The 22,202-nt window shown below is 41.6% G+C and overlaps 1 protein-coding gene across 5 annotated transcripts in view; it reads right to left on the minus strand.

Moving 5' to 3' along the window:
* KIF13B (kinesin family member 13B) overlaps window positions 1–22,202 on the minus strand; it is a 118,350-nt gene that overhangs the window by 20,492 nt on the left and 75,656 nt on the right. For 3 of the 5 annotated variants that reach the window (XM_086875476.1, XM_086875475.1, XM_086875480.1), the window contains 16 exons: window positions 21,529–21,657; window positions 20,122–20,292; window positions 18,924–19,081; window positions 17,790–17,922; window positions 16,639–16,773; window positions 13,888–13,917; window positions 13,233–13,332; window positions 12,785–12,911; window positions 11,442–11,497; window positions 10,382–10,506; window positions 9,086–9,262; window positions 7,513–7,605; window positions 6,184–6,336; window positions 5,184–5,261; window positions 4,628–4,681; window positions 3,761–3,781 (listed from right to left, as the gene is read on the minus strand). In XM_086875476.1, coding sequence (XP_086731602.1) covers window positions 3,761–3,781; window positions 4,628–4,681; window positions 5,184–5,261; window positions 6,184–6,336; window positions 7,513–7,605; window positions 9,086–9,262; window positions 10,382–10,506; window positions 11,442–11,497; window positions 12,785–12,911; window positions 13,233–13,332; window positions 13,888–13,917; window positions 16,639–16,773; window positions 17,790–17,922; window positions 18,924–19,081; window positions 20,122–20,292; window positions 21,529–21,657 — 1,740 coding nt within the window. The remainder of the gene's footprint in view (window positions 1–3,760; window positions 3,782–4,627; window positions 4,682–5,183; window positions 5,262–6,183; window positions 6,337–7,512; window positions 7,606–9,085; window positions 9,263–10,381; window positions 10,507–11,441; window positions 11,498–12,784; window positions 12,912–13,232; window positions 13,333–13,887; window positions 13,918–16,638; window positions 16,774–17,789; window positions 17,923–18,923; window positions 19,082–20,121; window positions 20,293–21,528; window positions 21,658–22,202) is intronic. The other 2 variants (XM_086875477.1, XM_086875479.1) reach the window with 1 other exon arrangement.

A 22,202-nucleotide genomic window follows, 5' to 3' on the forward strand; every position in this document is an offset into this window, starting at 1 on the left:
GATCTGTTGAGTCAGAAGTGCCCTTCACTGACTGTTCCAAGAGACAAATTATTTCAGGCAAATATCTTGACTTTCCCTGTTTGGGGAATGCTGAAAAAATGGAGTAGGGAAGAACCAGCAGAACATTTTCAGAATATTCATCCCTCACAGAAACAATAGCAGCATCTGGTAACTGTTTCTGCAGGAAAAGGCTTTTTCCTTAGGATCTTTCAGAAATTTTATTTCAGCCTTGAAACTCTGGATGACTGTATTTTCTAAATAATTTTTAGTGTTTTGCCAGGCTAAATAAAGGGAAGAAGAGGAATGAGAAAAGGATTTGTGTGGTTGTTGACTTAAGACATGTCGGGTTTTTGAATCACACTTGCTTTAGAGAGAGTGAAGAGATCAGTTTTAGCCTGAAGGTCAGATTTGTGACCCTTAACTCTGAGATGACAACAAACCATCAAAATTAGGTTAACCAGGGCAATGGGTGGAGAAACATTTGGAAAATAAAATTCTGGGGACAACTGGAAGTGTCAGCTACTGTGCAGAGGGAAAAGGTAATTCATGAATGATTTTACTAAGCTGGATCGAAAGATAATCCATGTCAATCTCACTAAAATAAAAATAAAAAGAATTGTTAACTATATGAACTTGATGAAGTTCCCAAGTTTCCCACCTGGATGTCATCCACTACTCTCCTGTGTTGCTTTGTGCATTCACCAACTGCAGCACTACAAGTTTTAAGTCTATTCTTTTATTCTTATTATTTAAGTGCTGTGAATCTTTTCTCTCTCAAGAAGGGTGGTGAGAGAAAGAGAGGAAGCTTATAAATCATTTGCCCAGAGGAGCCATCGTTTCATGAATATATTTGCTCTCTGCCAAGTGACCAAACGGAGGTCAAGTGATTTAATTTAACAAATCAAAGTAGCCACCAGAAGAATGCAGGTCCCTTGATGTGTTTTAATGCAGAGCTGTTTATAAAGTGCTTTACTTTTATAATGCTTTCTCCTTCTCCTCCTCTGCCTTCCCTTCCTTCACACATCCTCCATGAAAAACCCCAGGGAATTTATTTCATGCACAAAACCTTTAGGGCAGGTAGGGATGATCACTACCTAAGTTATCCGGAGGCTTTACCTGACAAATCTTTCCTTGAAGTTGACAGACCATTAAAATGCAGCCACTGGGTAAGAGAAATGAATAGTTCTTGTGTTTTATTATTTCAGCAGTTCAGAAAAGGCTTAGGAAAAGGTGACCATGGAGCACTGGAATACAAGCAAACAGCTGGGACACACAGCTGGGACAAAAGGCACTTGTTCTCATGAACAGCAGGATTATTCAGCTTCAATCTACACGGTATCAATTTGATGAAAAAAACTCTGGTTCCCAGAAAAACCTGAAGGGTGTCTTACTTGGATTTTGAGCTACAAATACCAGGTCTTTGGGAAAGGAAGGACAACTATCCAGGACAAAATGGTTCTTGTCAGAGGTGTTTTAAGAGAAACTTGTGATATTTTTCATCAATATGTGATTTAGCCTGATCTGGAAAACACCTCAGAGGGGCCTTCCATTCATTGTGCCTCTGATTCATCCAGTTTAGTCAACCCAGTTTTTAAATTCAGCATCCAACTGAACTAAATTAAATTTCCAACAAAAGCCCCCTTGAACATGAAAATTCACCTTCTGTATCTGGTATCAAGACTAAGACACTCAATACTCCTGCACCATCCGATGTGCAAGGAGAAATCAAACTCGTCTCGCTCATCCCTTACAACATTTGCAGTGATAACGGGAGTAAAAACTGCCTTTTTCTCATGTAAGCAAGCAGACAGAACCTAGAGGTGAGGCCATTTGCAGTCCTGCTGGCAATACCAAAGCCCACAAAACTCTTCCCAAGTAAATTCAGTAATTAGGAGTTCCCAGTGGTAGCTTAAATACTTCCCAGGAATGCACAGCTCAGTGTGAGAGTCATCCTGCTCCCTGGAATCTGTTGGCACACTGAGATATCCTTTAAGGTGTTTTTTTCCCCAAAATGTGCCAATCCCACACCTCTGCTCCAGTCCTGGAGAGAAAGACGCCTCCAGCTCTTCAGGAAGATGTGACCCATCCATGTTTTTACTACCAAAGTCCTCAAGATGAATCCATGTCCTAATTCTTGAAATTCCTGAGCTTACTGCTGTAGCTGCATTGACACCATCTTGAATTCTTAGTTGAACTCATACAACATTCTTGTTTTCTTGTTTAATACTCTTTTTTTTTTTAACAGGCATGGTTAAATGAGCCCTGGCACTTCTGAGTGCTGGAGAATGGAGCAGCATCCACATTCCAAACTTTACCAGCACGGATGGCGCTTGGCATAGAGGAATGAGACTCAGGAGCCCTTTCCACAAAACTAAAAATCCATGGCAAAGGCAGCAGGGATGCAAGGAATAACAATTAGAGAGAGAGAAATAAAGTAATGGAATATAGGTTAAGGAAAGGAATATTCTGGAATGTGCCAAGGGCTTCCAGCAATTTTCTGCACCCGGTTCAGGTGCTGTTGCTGTCCTGTGACTGCTGTTTCCTGTGATACATTAAATCACTTGTTTGGGATTGGCTTATTATGATAAACAACACCAAATTCCTGGTCAGATGACAAAAAAATAACAATCCATGACTGCTTTGCCATCAAATATCTTGTCAAGGGACAAAGACATCCAGCTTAACCAAACTCTGTCTATTGAGCTATTCTCAGGTCCTTTATCCTAAAGCGGACAGAAAAGATCTCAGCAGTGAGTTTTTTTGTGATGTCCCTGTGCCACAGGGACATTTAAGGATTTGTTAAATATTTCACTGGGATTACAAATGCTTTTGTTCACCTTCCTACTGAAACTGGATCATTGCATGACAGAAAAGTTTGGGCTGGGAGGGTTCAAAGATCACCTAATTCCACCTCCCTACTATGAGCAGGGACACTTGCACTAAGCCAGGCTGTGCCAAGCCCTGCCCAACGTGGCCTGGAACCAGAGATCCATTAAAAACCAGGAATTCCCAGCTGGGGAGGTCACACCTCCACGTCCTGAGGAACAAGTGCCTTGGATTGAAGCTCACTGCAAGCAAGGGGAGCAGCTCCACCACCTCAGCTCCACATTCCTGCAGCACAGAGTCTCTGTCAGCAACTACAGCCACAGCCAAGAGCTGCAGAACCTCATGCAAACCACTGCCAATGACTCCAGTTAACCAAAGCTTGGGAAAAGGGGTCATTCCTCTGAGAGCAATAACACAAAACTAAGGAGAAGCATGTTTTCCATTGGCCCACTTATTATTTTAAGGTCATTTGTTCATAGAAATCAAGAGTTGCTCACACTGAGCTATAAAAGCCATGAAGCCTGAGCAAGATTTGAGAGAAAGTCTCAATGTTTATCTCATCTCCAGGCTATATTCACTGGCAGATATTTAGATATTTGCTTGCTTTCATGTCTATTTTTTTTCAGCTGAGAGGGGGTTATTTCTGAAATTACTTCACCCTGTCCAAAAATCTGTGAGAAATGGCACTAAACAGCTCCAGCTCTGTAAGAACCCATCAGAGGCACCCAAGGAGAAAAGTTCTCTGCTTTGTACCAGTTCACGCTGCATTAATGACAGGATTTCAATGGAAAAACTCGTTTGCTCTGTGCTATGCAAATGAGGCACCACCAGCAGCATCTTCAAAGCAGGAAATAAAAGCGTGTGAGTGAGCAAAATCAACTTTATAGTGAGATAAAATTATTATCCCACTCATTAGGTGGACCTAATGCATTACCTCTGCTGGGACCTTTGGACTCTGAAACGTGCAATGAGAGAAATCATTGAGGGGAAAGGGAGGAGAAAAACAGAAATCATTAAGAATCCTGATCTTTAATTTTTGCTTTAAAAACCTTACAATATTGAAACACCCCACAGTTCTCTCCAAGCAGAAGTTGCTACAAACACTTTATCACCTGCACATATTTTAGCATTCTATCCATGGAGCAGATGTAGCAGATTTAGCAACCAATGCTGGAGCACTACATCAAAATTCTATTATTCTGTGCAACTGCATTATGCATTAAAATGCCTTGTCACCACCAGATTCTCCCCCTCAAAATGACTCCACGCTTGCTGGGCAGAATATCTATCAGGAAGAGATCCTTCAGTTGATCTAGGATTCAGAAAATAAGCTTAAATTTAATTTTTCACCTTGTAAAAGAAATGCTTTGGGTCTGTACTGGTGTTTTTAAGGAGTGAAATGGGCTGAATTATCACCCACCACAAGTTTAGGACCACTGGGAGGTCAGGGACTTTCTTCACAGCCTTTATTCTGTCCAGAGGTGGACCTGAGCTGACAGATGGACCCAGACCTCTTCCTTTCTCCCAGAATTTTTCCCTCCACCCAGGTGAAAGCTCTGGAAGAGCTCTAAAGCTGGACAATGCTCCTGAGCACCCCACAGGAGCTGGGACAAGACCTGGGAACTTCCCCAGAGAGGTGCAGAGCAGCACATCCAAACCTATTTCTGTCCCAAGGATCCATGAGCACATGGGGGTGGCCCATTTTTCACAGATATTTCCCATTTATGTTCCTAATCACTGATAGAGGAGAGCAATTTCCTTTTTTCTCCCCAGTTTTCCCAGGAGATCTGCAGATACTCACCCTGTTACTGCTCAGGTTGTAAGGAGGGGCTAAATCCTGGCGACTTGCAGAAAGCTGGAAGAGTTAAGCAGAATTATTTCTTAACAGGAACTTAAAAAAAGTCGTAACTATGCCTCTTGACTAGTAATGCTGAAAAGAAAGAGTCTTGTGGTTAAAGCAGAATCAAAATCCAATAAATTAAAGGTGAAAAATTATTTCTTGATCTAGAGGAGCCCAAATTTGACACTAGTTTGATTACCAGTTCTATCAAATGATTTCTTTCCAAATTTTGAGCAGCAGGATTTTCATTTTGATTATGCACAATACTGGTACAAAGCTTAAGTTCAGCATATACTTGTAACTTGTTTTCAAATCTTCTAAAGAAAAGGAGAAAAAAAACCAACACCAAACCCTTCAACTTGGAAAGGAAATGAAAAATCTCCAGTGTTCAGGAAAAAAAAAAAAATAAAATAGCACAGAGGGGTCAAAAAGAAGGAAATTCATTGCTCTGCTCCATGACTCCAGGACCTGAGAATGAAGAGTGGAGCTGCTGGAGATGCCAGCAGGGAAAACTCACCCGATTCACGTTGGGGGAGCTCAGGCTCCTGCGGTAGAGTTTTCCTTTTCCCATCAGCTGCTCCTTTACAGCAACCTCCTGGCAGTCAGAGAGAGCAAAACAAAGAAAATAAGTGTATTTGGCAAGGATTAAAGCTCTGAGCATCCCAGGATAGCTTTGTCTATATGAGTAAAATGTTTCTAAGCTGCCTTGTGGCACAGGCTGCTGTCTGTAAAGTTTACACGGCCAAAATTATGAATGGATAAATTTTAACATCTGGTATTTTACTGATTGGCACGTGTAGGATTTTGCAGCTAGTCTTGATTCTAGGGGATGACAGAGATGCAAAGACTAAGACTCTCTTTCCTAGCTGAGCTCCTATTTTAATCCTTTAAACTAATTATAAATGACAGGGAACTTGCTTTCAATATTTAAAGTACATCACACTTCCCCGTGAATTTATAGTGGGGAGGCACAAGCTCCAGCTTGTTTTGCATAACTTTTCTCTTTGTGCTTGCATAATTTATATCCAGGAGAACAATTTTCAATAAATGTTTTTCTCTTCTGTATTTTTCCCAGTAAACAGATCAAGTTATAGTACTTAAAATTAACCCAATCAATGTCTTTTTTTTATTGGCAGGATGGCTTTGGTGAATTCCAAGTAGAATGTGGGAAAAAATGAGAAAAATTCCACTGGCAATTGCAGAAACCATTGCTAAATCTTCAGAAAGCAAAAGCTAAGGCCACACAACTCCTTTTCTTGAACCAGAATTAGCAATGAACAGCCTTAAAACCAAACCAAGCACCCCAGAACTACACCCTGAGCAGAGAACTCCCAAATCCATCCACACTGGACCTGAGCGAGGACACCTCAGGCTCCCTGGATCTTTGCCACAGGCCCACTTTGGGAGGCTGAGGGGTGCACTGGGGTGGTTTTTGGGGTTGTTTGGTAGCTTTTGTGCACTCAGGAGGACGTGTGGATTGCACACACTGCTCTCAGGGCACAGCCCTGCAGCCAGACCTGGCGCAGCCGGTCCAGGGTGAGGATGTTCTCCACGGCCAGGACGCTCCGCAGGTATTTCTCAATGTAGGCTTCAGAGTCAGCTGAAGCTGCATCTTCCACGTTTGCTGCCATCCTGGCCAGTGCCTCCCGCTCCTCAGCCCCTTGAGCATCCTGGGGAGGCAAAAAGAGAGGGCAGCATTTTAAAATAAACCCAAAATCTCCCACATCACCCCCGGAGAAAATGCATTTTTAAACCACACAGCACCAGTTCAGCACTCTTTGTCCTTACGCTCAGGGGCAGATGAGAATCATGGAATAGGGTTGGAAGAGACCTTAAAACTCATCCCATTCCACCCCCTGCCATGGGCAGGAACACTTTCCACCATCCCAGGCTGCTCCCTGTCCAACCTAGCCTTGGACACTTCCAGGGATGGGGAGTCCAGAACCTCTCTGAGCAATCACTGCCTCACCACCCTTAAAGAAAAGGATTTCTTCCTAATATCTATTCAAAATTTCTTCCTAATACCCAACCTAAGATTCTGATTCAAATAAACACCTCGTGCCATGCAACCTGCACAGGTGCTCCTGCCACTGTGGCAGACATCTCGAGCTGGATGTGCTTATTGTTTTGAGGCTTTTTGGGTTCTTTTTGAGAGTCTCACAGCGAGACATTGCCATTAATTAGCAAAAGGGCTGCATTCAGATATTTCATAATTAAAAAGTGCTCGAGCACATTTGGGGCGTTATCTAACCTGAGAGGAAAACAAAATTTCAAGTGAGCTGCAAGAAGAAAAAAAAACTGAACACTGCTTGAGAAGCATCACAACACAGGGCGCAAAATGCAGCAGAACATGAAAGAGCCAGGCAGCAATCAGAGCTGTGGCTCCTCATGTGTTAATGTTTCCACAAGTGCTCTGATAGAGCATCTCTTTGGAAGGAATGGATTAGCATCTAACTGGGAATATGCTCAGGAATCAAGAGTTGCATAAAGACATTACTGAGAAAAAGCCACTTTGTTATTTTTTTTTTTTTCCCCCCAGATTCTCATGCTCCCTGCAGCAGGCACTTCACCTGCCCATTTTTCTTCATCTTTTTCCCCCCTCCCTCTCTCTTCAAACTGCCTCTTCAAGGACCTGAGCAAATAGATGCTCACTCAACAAAACACACAGTGACACTGATAAGACAGAGGTTGCTGCTAAGTCACAGCGTGTAAAGAAAAAGGCTCCATCTTTTACAAACCACAGTTCATGCTGGCAGCAGCACGAGCCAGCAGGCTCAAAATTATGGGGGAAAAGCACCAAATTAGAGGCTCTTGGCCAACTGGAGACACTCTGGTTTCTCATTCACCTCTGGAATGTTTGAGACTATCTCAAAAGTGACGCCACAGCCAGGGATGGAACTTCGGGGGGACATCCTTCGGAGGAAACTCTGCGCAAAACCCTGTGGGGAGGAAAACAGGAGGAAAACGTGGAGTAACAGATTCCAGCTGAAATAAACACAAGGAAAACGTGGATTAACAGATTCCAGCTGAAATAAATACAGTTCACAACGGAAGAAGCCCAAACTCCAAAGTCTAACCAAGAAATATGTAAGAGTCAAAGACTTCAACTTGGAAAAAATAATTTGCTTGCTTATTGTGGATTCACGAGAAGGATTCACTTCCTTGCAAGGTGACTGTTTCACCAAGCATCAGCTGCTTTTAGAGGTGTTTTTTTTTCCCCTGACAGAGCCCTAGGTAACTTGTCTTGAATATTGACAAGTACAGACATTAAATTCTTGACCAAAGAGATCGTTATGAAGAATGATTTAAGGGGCATGGTCATTGTTTATGCTGACTTGGCGCCTTGCAGGGTTAAGAACTGGACTGTTGAATTAATGCAGAGATGAGTCATTCAAAGATGCTGCTGAGACAAACTCCCAGGAAAGGTTATTGATGGGGGAGGGTTTTAGAAAAACAGGAAGAAAGCCAAAGATTCCGCATCGAATGAAAGTAAAAAAATGGCATTGACTAAATCTGTAGAAAACAGAATTGATGAAAACTTCACCCGATTGTGATTATTGGCATGCTCAATTGATCTGGTCAATACAGTCTCCCATTCCACATGACAAAAAATTCACTGCTCCTCCCTTGCTGAGAAAAAGCTTCTGCCTGATGGAAGCACCAAGAACTGGGGTTCTACTTCCAGCACTGGGAGCTGCCTACAGAGTTTCTGAGTGTGACCACACCTCTTCTCTTCGCTCTTGACTCAGAATTTAACTACAGATGTGCAACCAGAATAACAATCCAGGCTTTCTGCTTTGTCATTATCACTGCCAGGGGAGGCTGGATTCTCAGACAGTGCTGAACAAACTCCTGCCTCCCCCATTGTTCTCAGGATTTATGTTATTTTCAGGGCATGATGCTGCAAATGGAATGACAACTTCACTGCCTGCCATTTATCAAACACCCTGTTCTCACCTGCACATTATTGCAAGAGCACCAGCTGGAAAACATAAAGGACCAAGAGTGATTAACTGTGGTGAATTAACACAAGGGATCTCTCCTCCAGCTCTTCCTAGTTGATTTCTAAATACCAGGAGGTGTAAATACAAATGGTCAGCAGCAATGTGTGAACTCAATACAGGACCAGGGAAATACGTATTTATGCAAAATACGAACTCCAAGTTCAAGAGAAATTAATTCTTCTTTCTCCAGCGAGAAAGCACTCAGGGGCTAAGAGAAAAATTAATTTCTCATATTTAGATGCCTTAAAAAACAAGTTGTATCACCATCCACAATACAAGGGATACCAGGAAAACGATTTGGCAGCTCAAAGCCTCGCTGGACGCCGCTGATCCGGCGCCTCTGCCCAGGCTGAGATGGGGGCAGAGACGAGGGAATCCGAGTCCTGGGAAGTGGGAAGGGCTGCAGGATCTGTACCTGTCTGCCATAAACGTTGACACAGATGCGCTTGCGCAGCACCAGCTGCATCTCTGCAGGGTGGCTGAGCTGGACAGTGGCTCTGACAATCAGGTAAACCCTCTCCTCTGCCGCCGTCCCCTTGCTGAGCTGGATGCAGTCGTGGACCGTGGAGTCCCACGAGGCTTCTGCTTTCACCTGCAAAAGGGGGGAAAAAAAAAAATAAAAATTTATCCTCTAATAAGCATAATTAGGTGTATAATTAACTGTAATTAATTAAGCATAATTAGCAAAAATACATAATACATAAATTTTGAGAGTCGGTTTCTCCGTTTCGCTCCCTGTGAAGAAAAAAATCCCCGCACTTTAGAAGAGGCCATTTAAAAAATCAAGATCAGTTTGCCAAATGAAGACGTTGGGATTAAAAATGCCAACTTGCTCAAACTCTGGAACATTTCCTCTTGAAAAAAGATCTTTGAATACCCAGGATCATTGCAAATAAATTATAAAATATGCAGAAGTGCAGGGCCATTTGGCCTAATTTATTAAGATAAACCAGAGAGCAACAGAGATTGCAGTGGAAATCTTCCATCACACCACAAAAATTCTCTTGCCTGTATTAGAGAAATAACTTTGCTGAAGACTTTCTAGCAATACAGCAAAAGCTGGAATTTTTCTTCTTGCATATTAAAATGTAATGATGATTTGAATGGTTTATCTTCAAGCCATAAGAAAACTGGCCTGGTAGCCAAATTTCCAGGCTCTAAATACAAATCAAGACCAAGAAAAAAAAAAAATCCCTAACAGAACTACCAGGAATAAAGCTCCTCTAAAAACCAAAAAAGTTTCAGAGAAAGGAGCAAAATTTTAAGGAATAAAATAAGTCAGAGATTCTAAACCTAATAGCAGAAATTATAAACCAACGACTGTGAAGTTGTGAAAAACTGTGAGTTATATGGCAAAATGGAAAATAATGAGTGTAACAATACAGAGGTAAAAATGTTAACAATTAAGATTGTTTGGTTTTCCAGCTGAGGCTTTTGCACTCTAATTTGCTCAGGGGTTTTGCTTTGCTAAACAGAAAGTGAACCTCAGGCTTTTGGAATGCTTGGATTTGGATGAAGCAAGATCCTTGAGTTTTACTATTTTCCAAATCATGGTTATACTCCTAGTGAATATTCCTTGAAAACACAGTTGCTCACAGGAGAAACAAGTGCTCTATCATTTCTATGACATATTTGATGTATTATTTTCACATGTGAACATATAAAAAGAGCAATTAAAGACTAAAATTCCCTGGTCTGCAGCTTCCCTTACCTCACTGTCGTGATGCTTCACAATCTGAAGCTCAAAGAATTCCTCCTCCTCCTCTGCCACCAGAGTAGCATCCCAGCCTCCTGCCTCTGGGTCATCCAGGTTATCCTGGGAGCTGAAGTCATCAGCTGCAAACAGGAGGGGATGTGGAAGGTGAGGGAAACACAAAGAAATCACCCTTTTTAAAAAACATCAGCAAGTCATGAATTCACATTTTCACCCCCAGCTTGGTTAATTAGGCTTCACCTACAAAATTAAAGCTGCATTGTTCCACTTAAAAAAAAAAAAAAAAATCCCGTTTCTATACAGAAAGTGTGCACAAAGATTTTGGGATACAGACTCAAGTGTGCCTAAAAAAGGGCAGGAATCTCCCCCCTGTGGCAAACACCCCTTCCTTGCCCACAGGTGAGTTTTCAGCACTGAGCTCATTTGGCATTAAATATGTGATGCTGTTAATCTGCTGGCTGAACAGGAGGAAAACTTTTAGATCATGATTAAACAAACCCTTAATGTGGGTTTTGAGAAGCTCAACCTGTCCTGGCTGGAATCCCTCCCCAGGAATTATTCACCAGCTCCTCTCTGAAGCCACTGGATCCATGGATGTGCTGTCCCAGGTGGACAAACCAGCAATGTCAGAAGACTGCAGCCCAGGTCTCCTCTCAACAGGCTGAGCGTCACCTTAATTAAATATTAACCCTCTTTTAAACATCCTCTCAAGGATTTATTTAACTGATTGCTCCCTGGATGCTCTGGGGCTCTCACCTTTGTGGTTCCAACTTCCCATCTTTGGTAGGAGCATGTGACAAATACATTGTTCATACTGGATCTTGCATTGGGATGCACTGAAACATGGGATTATTAAAACCTCTGCTTCCTCCCATACATAATATTGTTCATTTTGAAACATAAAGCAATATGTTTCAGGAAAAATGGGCACTTCTCCAATTAACCCTCCTGCCATTCCAGGCTTTTGTTAATTTTAAGAGCTTGCTTCAATTCTGTAACGTCACTGGCTGGACAGAGTTTGTTTTCAAATTACTCTGCTATCTTAAGGACCACTTACCATTCAAGTCAAGGAATATAACAGGAATGTGAGTTTCCATACCAGCCACAGGAGTCCTAAAATACAAGACAGTGACAATGGTGGCATTTAAAGTACCAGAGATTTACCCAGCACACGTCCCTGATGATCCAAACCCCCAGGACACTGCATTTAGTCTGCAATTGATAACCCTGGCAAACCTCTTTATTTTAATTTACTGCTGCAGATTCCAGGAGACTCAAACAAATCAGTATTTCTTTTATATCAGCTGTCTTAGAATTATCTTCTTTGAGCTCTGATTTCTGAAGTGTTTTCTCTCTCTTAAATGCTAAGAGCAAAACTGAGTTTATTTACTCTGACACACACATTTATGAAATGCAAACCCCTCTACTTAGTGATGGCAGGGAAAATGGGGAATCAGAAAAGCCAGTCTCAAAGTTTTTAAACTGACACTGATGCTGCCACTCCACACTTTATTGCTCTTTGTTACAAAACAGAGACTGAAGAGCCCAAACTGATGAATTTATAGTGAACAAGAGCAGGCTGGAGTCTCATGTGATACATAAAGTGCTCGAATCATACTGAACATTTCCTCTAGTGCAATCCAGAATCTTCTTGGAGCAAGTTCCCTGCAGTTCCACTGTTTTCAAAGCTAATGAAACACACATTAATGTGAAAGTTGATGTGTTTCCAACAAGAACTTGATGTTTTTTATGTTTTAGAAGCTCTGACAAACTTCAGCTTAAAACTCCATGACACTCAATTCCATAAATAAACACTGTCAGAGGTTGCTCAGAGAAGATATCCAGGAAGCTGCAAGCAACTGAAGATGAGTTTGAGGTGAAACAACCCTGAATCCTTATCTGCAGTTGCTGCTCACAGCTGATCCAGCACAGCAGTCTCAGTCTAGTGCTCTCTACTATTTTTAATGTTCAGAAAATTACATGGAACACTTGCTGACTAAACAGAGTTTGTTCTCAAACCAAGAGTGCAACAAAATGCTCCTGGAGATGCAGTTTTATGATGAGAGGGCAGCCTTTTAAGTGAATGAACTAGGTAGTTAACATATTAGCTAATTTTTTTAAATGGTGAGTGCAGTGGTAATAAATATTGATTCCTTTTTTTTCAGAAGGTTATAATTACACCCTGATCAATAACAGTATCGTTTACCAAACAGCATTTCTGGATTTCACAGACACAACCTGATAAAATAATTTAAGCAAGAGGCCTAATTTTAACAACTTTGCTCATGCAGGGTACAGAGGCCAGATTGAGGAGAGAATAAAAAACCCGGCCACAGTCCAAAGCCAGGAATGGGCAGTGCATCATTTTTACATCCCTCCTCTGGGAATGGATGTTCCTACCACTCTGCTGGAGCTCCAGGGATCCCACTGCCAGCAGAAGGAACCATCACAGCATTCCTTTCTTCCGTGAGGGTCAGCCTCATCTCCAAGAGCTGAGCCTCCCGATCCGCGTCGTCTTCTGTTTTATCTGCAAGCAGGACGTCAGTCAGGGCAGCAGAGCAGCTCCCACTGCCTCTGGCACCTGGCAGAGATTTTGAACCACCCAGGACAGAACAAACCCTGCTCTGCTCAAAATCCAGTGCACAAAGGAACACCCCAAAACAACAGAATTTCATAAAAACTTCTCCAACTTTAACTTCACCCCTAAAAAAAGCAAATTACTGCCAAGCTCAGAGATCCAACTCTCCATGAACATCTCTTCTAAATCTGAATACATATCAAGATAAAAGAAGTGTGGGCACAACTCTCAACTTTTTACTGTTATTGCCTTTAACAGGATTCTCCTCACCTGGCTTCCCCACCAGTTTCTGCAGCTGCTGATCAAGGTACTCCTGGCGCTTTGTTAAGGCACAGAGCCACTTCCGACGGAGCCTCTCCAAGTCCCTGTCCTAAAAAAGGGGAAAAAACCACATATTGTCCAAAAATTGTCCAAAAAACCAAATATTGTCCCAGGAATGCCAAGCTTTCCTGATTGTGGTTTGCACATTTGCTCAACCCTTCTGCTCATCCTACACTCAAGCAGAAGATAAGGAAGACATATCCAAACCCTTCAACTTTCCATAACTTATTTGAATTATTTTTGCTTGCCAAGTCTTAAGTCTTAAGGTTTTTTTCTGTACTACCCAGCTGAAAAAACCCCTTCATTTTATGCAATTCTTTGCCCCCAGACTCACTCACTGGAGCTGGAAGACCCAGCCCTCACCACTCCCCTCAGTGTCCTCACGTCAGGAATCCATCCCTACCCCACATCATCCCACTGTTATGGCATTTGCAAATAAAATAATTTATAAAAGAATTATAAAAATAATTAAAATATTTTTTTTTCAAGTGCTCATATCCTTTAAAAAACCCCCAAAACACCTGAATATCCTTAAGAACGTTCAGCTCCTCCTCTAATATGCTTTAATCTGAAAACTTTGTAGGAGAGAACTTTAAATTTTTACCTGATAACTGTCCATTTCATCCTCTTCTTCCTAGGCCAAAACACAAAAAAAAACATGCCATTAGATTTTGTTTTTTTTGATAATGGGAAACACACTGAATGAGAAAGGTTTAACTATTTTAAGCACTATTAACAGTCTTCCAGAAAAATAAAAGTCTGAGTTTAGCAATGGCATGGTCACAGAATTAAAACACACTGACATCCCAAAGATTTGCTGCTGTCATCTCCTCTAAACACCAACCACAACAATCCAATAATTATAATGGAAAAATTCACAGCAATGTAACTATCAGAAGTCTTAAGAATTGAAAGAAAGTGGAATACAAGAAAGAAACAGAAGAAACAGCTTAAAACCTGTTGATCCCAGACAGCAAAGAAAAATGCTGTTTTACCTCTGAGATTTAAGGATGAAGTTACAGCAAGTGCTGAAAAATCAAAGCCTGATATAGAATCCCAGGATCCCAGAACTGCTGAGGTTGGAAAAGACTTTTAAGATCCCTGAGTCCAGCCATCAACCAGCACCACCACCATGCTCAGCACTGAACCTCAAGTGCCACATCCACAAGTTTTTTGAACACTTCCAGGCTTGGGGACTCCACAACCGCCCCAGGGAGCTGTGCCAGGGCTGGACAATCCTTTCCATGAAGGAATTGTTCCAAATATCCAACCTGAACCTTCCCTGGCTGGTTTTTTTTTATTATTTTATTATTTTATTATTTAATTTAAGGCTGCTCCCTCTCATCCTGTCCCTGTTCCCTGGGAGCAGAGCCCGATCCCATGTGGATGTCCCTTCCTGCCAGGGAATCCCAGAGAGGATAAAATCCCCTCCCTGAGCCTCCTTTTCTTCAGGCTGAGCCCCTTTTCCAGCTCCTTCAGCCTCTCCTGGTGCTCCAGCCCCTTCCCAGCTCCATTCCCTGCCCTGGATGTGCTCCAGCCCCTCCAGGATCTCTCCTGTCATGAGGGTCCCAGAACTTCCCCCAAAAGTGAGATGTCTACAAATGATCAGAGGTAACTCTGCTGCAAAGGAGAAAAACTGTAAGAATCCAGTGTAATTATTAGGGAATTAGAACAGCAGCCACACCAGGAGTGACAGTGAAGACCTTCAACCTTTTATTCCCATTATTTTCCTTTAACTCTCGACCTTCATCCTGAGCAGAGCCACTTGCAATGAACACAACTGCCCCTCCTCACAGGGAATGGAAAAGGAATGAGGTCTCCAGTCCTCAAGGAGTTATAACTTACCTAGTTAAGCAGTAACGAGCCACCAGAGCCTACTTTTCTACCTTAATCATGAAAGCAAAAACTTGGCTAAGCTAAAATTAAAAAGCCATAGAGAACAGGCATTTCCTCAGTTCAAGGGCTTTAGAAAATCTTCCACATTCCAGAGATACCTGATTTACCTGAGATAAGAGAAATGATAATAAGGAGACTAAAAATCCAGGTGCTGATGTCCAAAGCCTATTGTAAGCAATAGGTCTCATAAAAATCTGATTTTCAATGGCCCTTTCCCATGGGGTTTATCAGTGTCAGGCACAACTCACTGGTTTCTCTCTCTCAAGTTGAGTTTTAGTCTTTCTTCTTGACAGAATGTACTATTTTGGAGATTGCCAGCTCTGTGGAATAAGTCTGGAATTGGTCAGTGGATCAGGAATTCACTGGGGAATAAATAAGGTGAGGCAGACAGGATGCTCCCCTGGGACTTGTCCTTAAAAAACAGGCTGAAAGGGGCATCTGTAGGTCGTGGGTCAAGGAAAAACTGCAAGAATCAATTATTCTGTCCTAGGAGAGAAACTTCCTCCATTCAGGAGTTTCCTGGCTTTATAGGAAGGAAATGTGGGTATCAGGGGCTGCAGGGAGAGCCAGCAGGAGCTTAATGGGGAATAACAGGAACAATCTGCCCAGGATGCTGCTGGAAAGGTGGAAAAATTTCCCCTTTTTGTACCCCAGACACACAATGGGAAAGGACTGCCCAGTTTAGGAGACAACAGAAACCCCAAGAACTTCAGAGCTCAAAGGAAAAGCCATCCTGATTAAGCAAAAAAAGGGAGCAGACAGGGATTGAATCATATGCTGTCAATAGGGTAAATATTTCGGGACATCTCAGACTTTTCCATTTAGCTGGCCTTGTCTCAAGCAAGGCAGAAAATCAAACAAGTGCAGAGACTCGTTCTGCTGCACCAGATTTCAGCTTTGTCAGCTCCAGGGAGTCACTGAATTCTCATTTATTGGGGGGGAAACAGTCAAAGTGCACCAGAAACTCACAGGAGCACTGCAAGAAGACAATCCCTGAAAAGAGAAAGATCCACATGAGGTGCAGTGTGTATGAGATTATCAAAGAACTGCCCAACATCTACTGTGGGCCACGAGTGGTTCATGGAATTCTAAGGTTTGTGTTTGGACACTATTTAAATATATGCGGCACTGGTTTATTTTAGGCTGAATTTTTAATTTGAATACTTTGAATTAATTTTTATTTTGAGTACTTACTTAATATTGCTTTCCATGTCTAATACTTGAAGTAAAATCGACAGGAAAAACTATTAATGGGTTTTAGGAATGTTTGCATTTTCTTTTCTTCTTTGAGTGGTGTGTTAAGGCTGTGCTGCTTTCAAAGATAATAAAAAAAAACACCCAACCAAAACCAGAAGAGACACAAAACATCTTACAAGGGTTATTTTTACCATGGAAAATGTTTCCCCTTTATGCTTTCCAGCTCTTGGAAATAGCTGAGAGTAAATATTCAGAGTTTTACCTGATAATTTTGTGACCTGACATGTTTTATTTGAACACAGCCAACACCAACAGATAATATGGATTCCTCCATCAGAGGCAAGGTCCCAGACTCCTGCACAGATTTCACCTCAACCTGGATTCGTCGAGACTGCCCCTGTACAAAAGAACAATTTGAAATTATTGTTTAAAAAGAAAAGAATATAAAGTGCTGAAAGTTTAATTCCAGAGAGACCTCTACTGGCAGACATTGGCAAGGAGTATTCTGTTTTTCCCAATAGCACCATGTTCAAGAGATCCCCTTCCTGTAGCAAGGATTTATATTTACAGGATTTATGAATTCATAGAGGAAAATAAAAGTTCAGCATTCAATGACTCCCCAGTTTACTCTTCCGGAGGGTTTTCCAATATACCCTTACAGGATTTTATTTTTAATACTTCTGGAAGCAGAAAATGCGATCTTTTCCCCACCTACAAAAGAGGAGAGCAAATAGTCTAATTTGGTGAGCTACTGGAATTTCAGTGAACGTTTCTTGACTCTGCTCTCCTTGACAGAAAATTCTGACCCACTGATGGCATCAGTGCAGCAAAGCAACTGCTCTTTAGTTAAACTGTAAGGGGGGAAAAATAAGCAAATAAAAATAAAATTAAAATAAAAATCAAAGGAGTTGGTGAGGTCAGAGGAGCAGCCTGTATCTAATTTTTACTGATTCCTCCTGTTCTTTGGGCAGCAGCTTATCAATAGCTCACCATTTGAAAACGTGAGCTGTCCAGTTAAGCATTAACAAGTTAAAGCAGGCAGAATTCAAAGAACAAAGGAGTGCTTGGCTGGAAGGATCAAATAGAAGGGAACTCTGGACCTCTTTAAAAAATAATGAAGTTGAGTGGAGACTGATGTCCCTTCTGCCAGGTGCTGGCACAGGACAGAGCAAAAAGGTTACAGGGAGGGCTTTGATCACTTTAAAGCTGAGTTTTGCTCTGTGTCCCACTTTACTTCTGTTTTCCACAACATCATGTTTTGCACCCAAGCTTGATGTTTCTTTGGATACCTTGGCCATGCAAAGCAAAACTTCCCAGGTGCTTTTTGCACAGCTGGAACCCTGCCTGTTCTGCCTAGCAGAACTGCTAGTAAATAAATCCTGCTGATTTTGTTACTGACAGTAAAAACCTCACCTGTCTGAGCTGGAAGATGCCTCCTGTGCTGACGTCCTTGGCGGGGGTCACCTCAACTGGGCAGTACTCCCCGTTCTCATTCAGCTCCAGGATCTGAACCCACAGCTCCACTTTGCGGGTCACCTCACTCCACCTGCACAACAAATCACACACTGGCTTGTTCCTTTTGTTTGGTTGGTTTTTTTTGTTGGTTTTTTTTTTTTTTCCCCCAAAGAAAAAGGAATTAAAACATCAAAACACTGAGCTCAGAGTGCAGATTAAAGCACCAACAACCGCTGCAATAAATGCATCACTGGTGAGCACACAGGCACCAGCTGTGCAGTGCTTCTAAACTCTCCTGGCAGCTGTTTTAATCAAACACCAGAAATAAGCCTTTTCCTGATTCCAATACAAGCCCCAATTCCACATTGAAGCTCTGGTTTCAGAGAAACCAGAAGCCCACAGAAGCCCAGTGTTGTCAGGGCAATCAGATTGAGATGGAAGAGAGAAGAATGAAATATGACATTGTCTCAACAAGCTCTCAAAATTCAGAGCAGTTTCCTGCCCTTCTTCATATCATTCCAGCTCTTCCCAGAGCTTAATAAGAAACATTTTTGTGGAACTTCAAAATTAAAAAGGATAGAGGTGCTCACTATTTAGCTATCAAACATAATTCACTATTTTAGGGCATCCCTTTCCTCCTTGCTGTATTTCCCTTACTTCTATTTTAAATTTACCTATATGCAGCTCAATAGTCAACATAAGCTTAAGCTGCAAGTCAAAAGAGAAGTAACTGCCAATAAATTAAAATTCAGAGCTGCCTGCTAATTGAAGAGGCAAAACAACTCACATTTAAGAAAATGCTACTACAAGATTACTTTGGGGACAACAAATGGTGCCAGCAAACAAACAACACCCCCCTGCAGTCTGAATTACCATAATATTGCATATTTATCCAAAGTGAGGTAATAAGGAATAATACTTTCTCAGTGGAAGCATTACAGGGATGGCATTTCATAGCCAGGAATGAATTGGAGTCATCCAGTGGCCTCCAGTTGAAAATTTGACTCCTTACCCCAAACCTGCTTCAAAACCAGGCACCTCAGAGAGTGATTTTTCCCAAATTCCAACCAAAGATGTATTTTCCACATTTACCTGTCCCGAAGGCTGCGTGTTTTGGCTTGAATTATTCCCAAATCCCACAGGGCTGGGTTTTTGCGGTCACCGCTCTGCTTGTGCCCGTAAACTTCAATGGCCAAAGCACCATCATAAAGATGTTCCATGAAGTCTTCAGAAATATTCACAGAAACCTCCTGGAAGGGACAAATCAGTTGGTAACTGTGACTACACGGCTCAGGCTGGGAGATTTTGCAGCCTTGATTTTAATAAAAGCATTTAGTAAAACCCCCCTGGTTCCCAAGACACAGCCCAGGGGAAAGGAAGTGTTGCCTCAGTTTGTAAAAGCAGGAGGCAGGTCAAAGGCATGTGATTTTCCAAAGATTAAAGTCTGCAAGGAGCTGAAAAATGACCACAGGCTGTTGCAAGCCCAGAGCCAATGGCTGAGAAAAAAAATCAAAGCACATGTTGTAATGTTCAGAATCAGGAAATCAAAACTCATCAGAAGGTGTTACATCCATTTCACAAATGGTAAGAGGAATAAATTGCTCAGTGTGATGAGAAGTGATAAAACACGATGAGAACTGGGCTGATTTGGCTGGGATTCATCCAAGCTGACTTTAGATCTCTCTTTTAAGATGCCTCTGCTCAGGTGCTCCAAAGCCAGTGGGAAGAAAGAGCCCGTCCTAAATACTCTGATCTGACCTCTAACAACCCAACTTCAGCACCTACAGCAGCCCCCTGTCCCAGAATTGGGACATTTCTCTTCATTTCATCAGAGTTTAGAGTGATCAGCTCAGTTATTGACATCAAATATCCTCAGATAAATATCCCTCATCCACAGTGAATTTTACTGCGGAGAAATTCTAATGTAAGTTTCTCTGATGAACTGATGTTTTCCTTTATTAAGCCACTTCACCTTCAGTAATTTTTGTACAAATGAACAGTGTAGAAGAATCAAACTTAAATGGACTCTGAAGACATTTAAGTCCTTACTAAAAAAAAAAAAAAAATTACTGTACCAACATTATGAAATTAAAAATGGTATTAGGGCATCCTGAACTACAACGTGAGAAAACAGGCAGATAAAACTGCTACAGAAACCTAAACCTGCTTTTTTTTTTGCCTGCCTTACAGTTTAATTAATGAAACAGAAAATTTTAAAAGATTTAAATTTAAAAAGATTTAAATTTAAAAAGATTTCAATTTAAAAAGATTGTAAAGAAAAATAAATTACATTGCAGTGGTCGAAGACAACCATGCACCGCGGCTCCTTGCTGATGGAAGACTGGGAAGGATCCACCTCAGGGGCAACAATAACTGGCTCCACCTGATCCCAAAATGTGTATTTGCAGAACACAAAGTTGGACAGGTGCTGTGGCAAACCTGTAGCTTGAAGTATTTTAATCTGGAAAGGAGGCAAGAGAGAAATGAAAAGCATTTATTTTTCATCAGGCATGGAATTAAAAACATCACCCGGCAGAACAATGTTCCACCGCAAAGGATAACAAAAATAAGAAGAGCAAACCAAAATCAATTTAGCAAACGAAATTTCTGCACTAGGAGACAATATTTGGAGTGCAGCAGCTGAACACTAGATGTCACCAGGCTCATGTTTCCTGGAAGGGATATTCTGCTCATTTTTTAATGGTGAAATGCACCAAACCCATTGCAATTGAAGAGGAATACAATAAAAATCTCGTATTTCCAGTGGCTCCTTTATGCTCCAAAAATCCTTGGTTTAAGATACTACTTGTTCTTACTCTGTGATGCTGGAAGTAACCCAAAATCAACCCCAAATAATGCAACATTAACCTGTCCCTTCATCAAATCAAGGCAAAATCGAAACAAAATTCTCATTCTGATCTAAAAGCCATCATATTCACCATCTATCTAATAAACTTTTATTCTCCATTTGTCAAATTAAGACCAAATGAGTCGAACTTCTGCAGTATGATCCTCATGACTAGGCAGGAATATTTTTTGCCAAATTGCCCCATTCTGCTTGTAAGTGCTGGAACTCTATAGGACAGGACAAAAAAGTGGGGAGAAAATACCCCCACAATTTCTCCCAAATAGTTCAGATTGTCCAGAGGTCAGCAAGGCTGGGGACCACTCCCTCTAATAATTTTTGCCTTTCTTTTCTTACCTGTAATTTGTAGTTTTACCATATAACACAGAACTTCTAGTAAATACTTCCTACTGATTTTCTTCTTATTACTAACAGTAATAAACAGACTGTACATATTTTACAAAATATTAAATATTTAGAGAAAGAAATATTGAGAGAAAAAGAAATATTAAGAGAAAATGAAGAGAAAATGAAGAGAAAATGATTACTAGAATGTTGGGAGTTTATCAGACTCTGTGACTCTCATTGAATTGGGTATTGCAGTGCCAATCCTAATACAAAGATCTTCCCTGGATATCAAGAAGCTTCCTGGGGTGAGCCTTTGGCATATAAATACAATTAATGAAAGGGACAAACCCCAACTAATTATCTTATCTTATGTTACTTCAGCCACTCCAGAAACAAAATGAGGTTACAAAGAGACATCCAATGTCCAGAAGCCAAGGATTTCTTTCTGACTCAGGATGGGAAGAGAGAAGGTTGCTCAGAGGTTGGGATCCATCTGGAACTCACCCTGCAGACAAGCTTTCTCTCCTGGATGTCATTTTCATTGGAGTAGTCAGGACTGTCCTCACCTCCCACCAGCCTGTCATCGATTTCCCCGCTCACTCGGACAACTTCCACGTGGAGACGACCTGAAACCTGGCAGGACAGGACTCAGAATTATTTGTGGGCCAGAAAACAGTGACAGGTTCACCCCCTCCCAGTCTGTAAGCAGCCAACATTTTATTCCTTTTTGCACTGTTCTTGCACTCTGCATTTGTTGCACCACACCAAGAACGCTCTGGCACAAGAATCAAAAAGCCTTTGTTGCAAAAACCGTGAAGAAATTGCTGAGGTGACCTGGGGACCAATCTCACCTTCAAACCTGACTCTGGAGAGTCTGCAAAGTGCACACTTGATGCAGAGCATGGAGAATGCTGCCTGGTGTGCTCTGCTGCCTTTGAGGTTGTTCTTACAGAATACACTTAAGAACCTATTTTCTTAATGGCAGGCAGGGAAACCAGTGGAGCTATAACTCATCCTAAGGATTATTTTGGGGTATTTCCCTCAGGAAGGTGCTCAGGAACCTCTCTCCTTTCACAGTCACCGTGCTGGGATTCAGAGCTGTCTGAAAACCCCAGTAAAGTATTACGGGATTTACACAACTCCACATTGCTAGCGAAGAACTCGTGCACATGAAACTG

The sequence above is a fragment of the Cyanistes caeruleus genome, chromosome 2 (assembly GCF_971803275.1).
Source record: "Cyanistes caeruleus chromosome 2, bCyaCae1.hap1.1, whole genome shotgun sequence".
NCBI lineage: Eukaryota > Metazoa > Chordata > Aves > Passeriformes > Paridae > Cyanistes > Cyanistes caeruleus.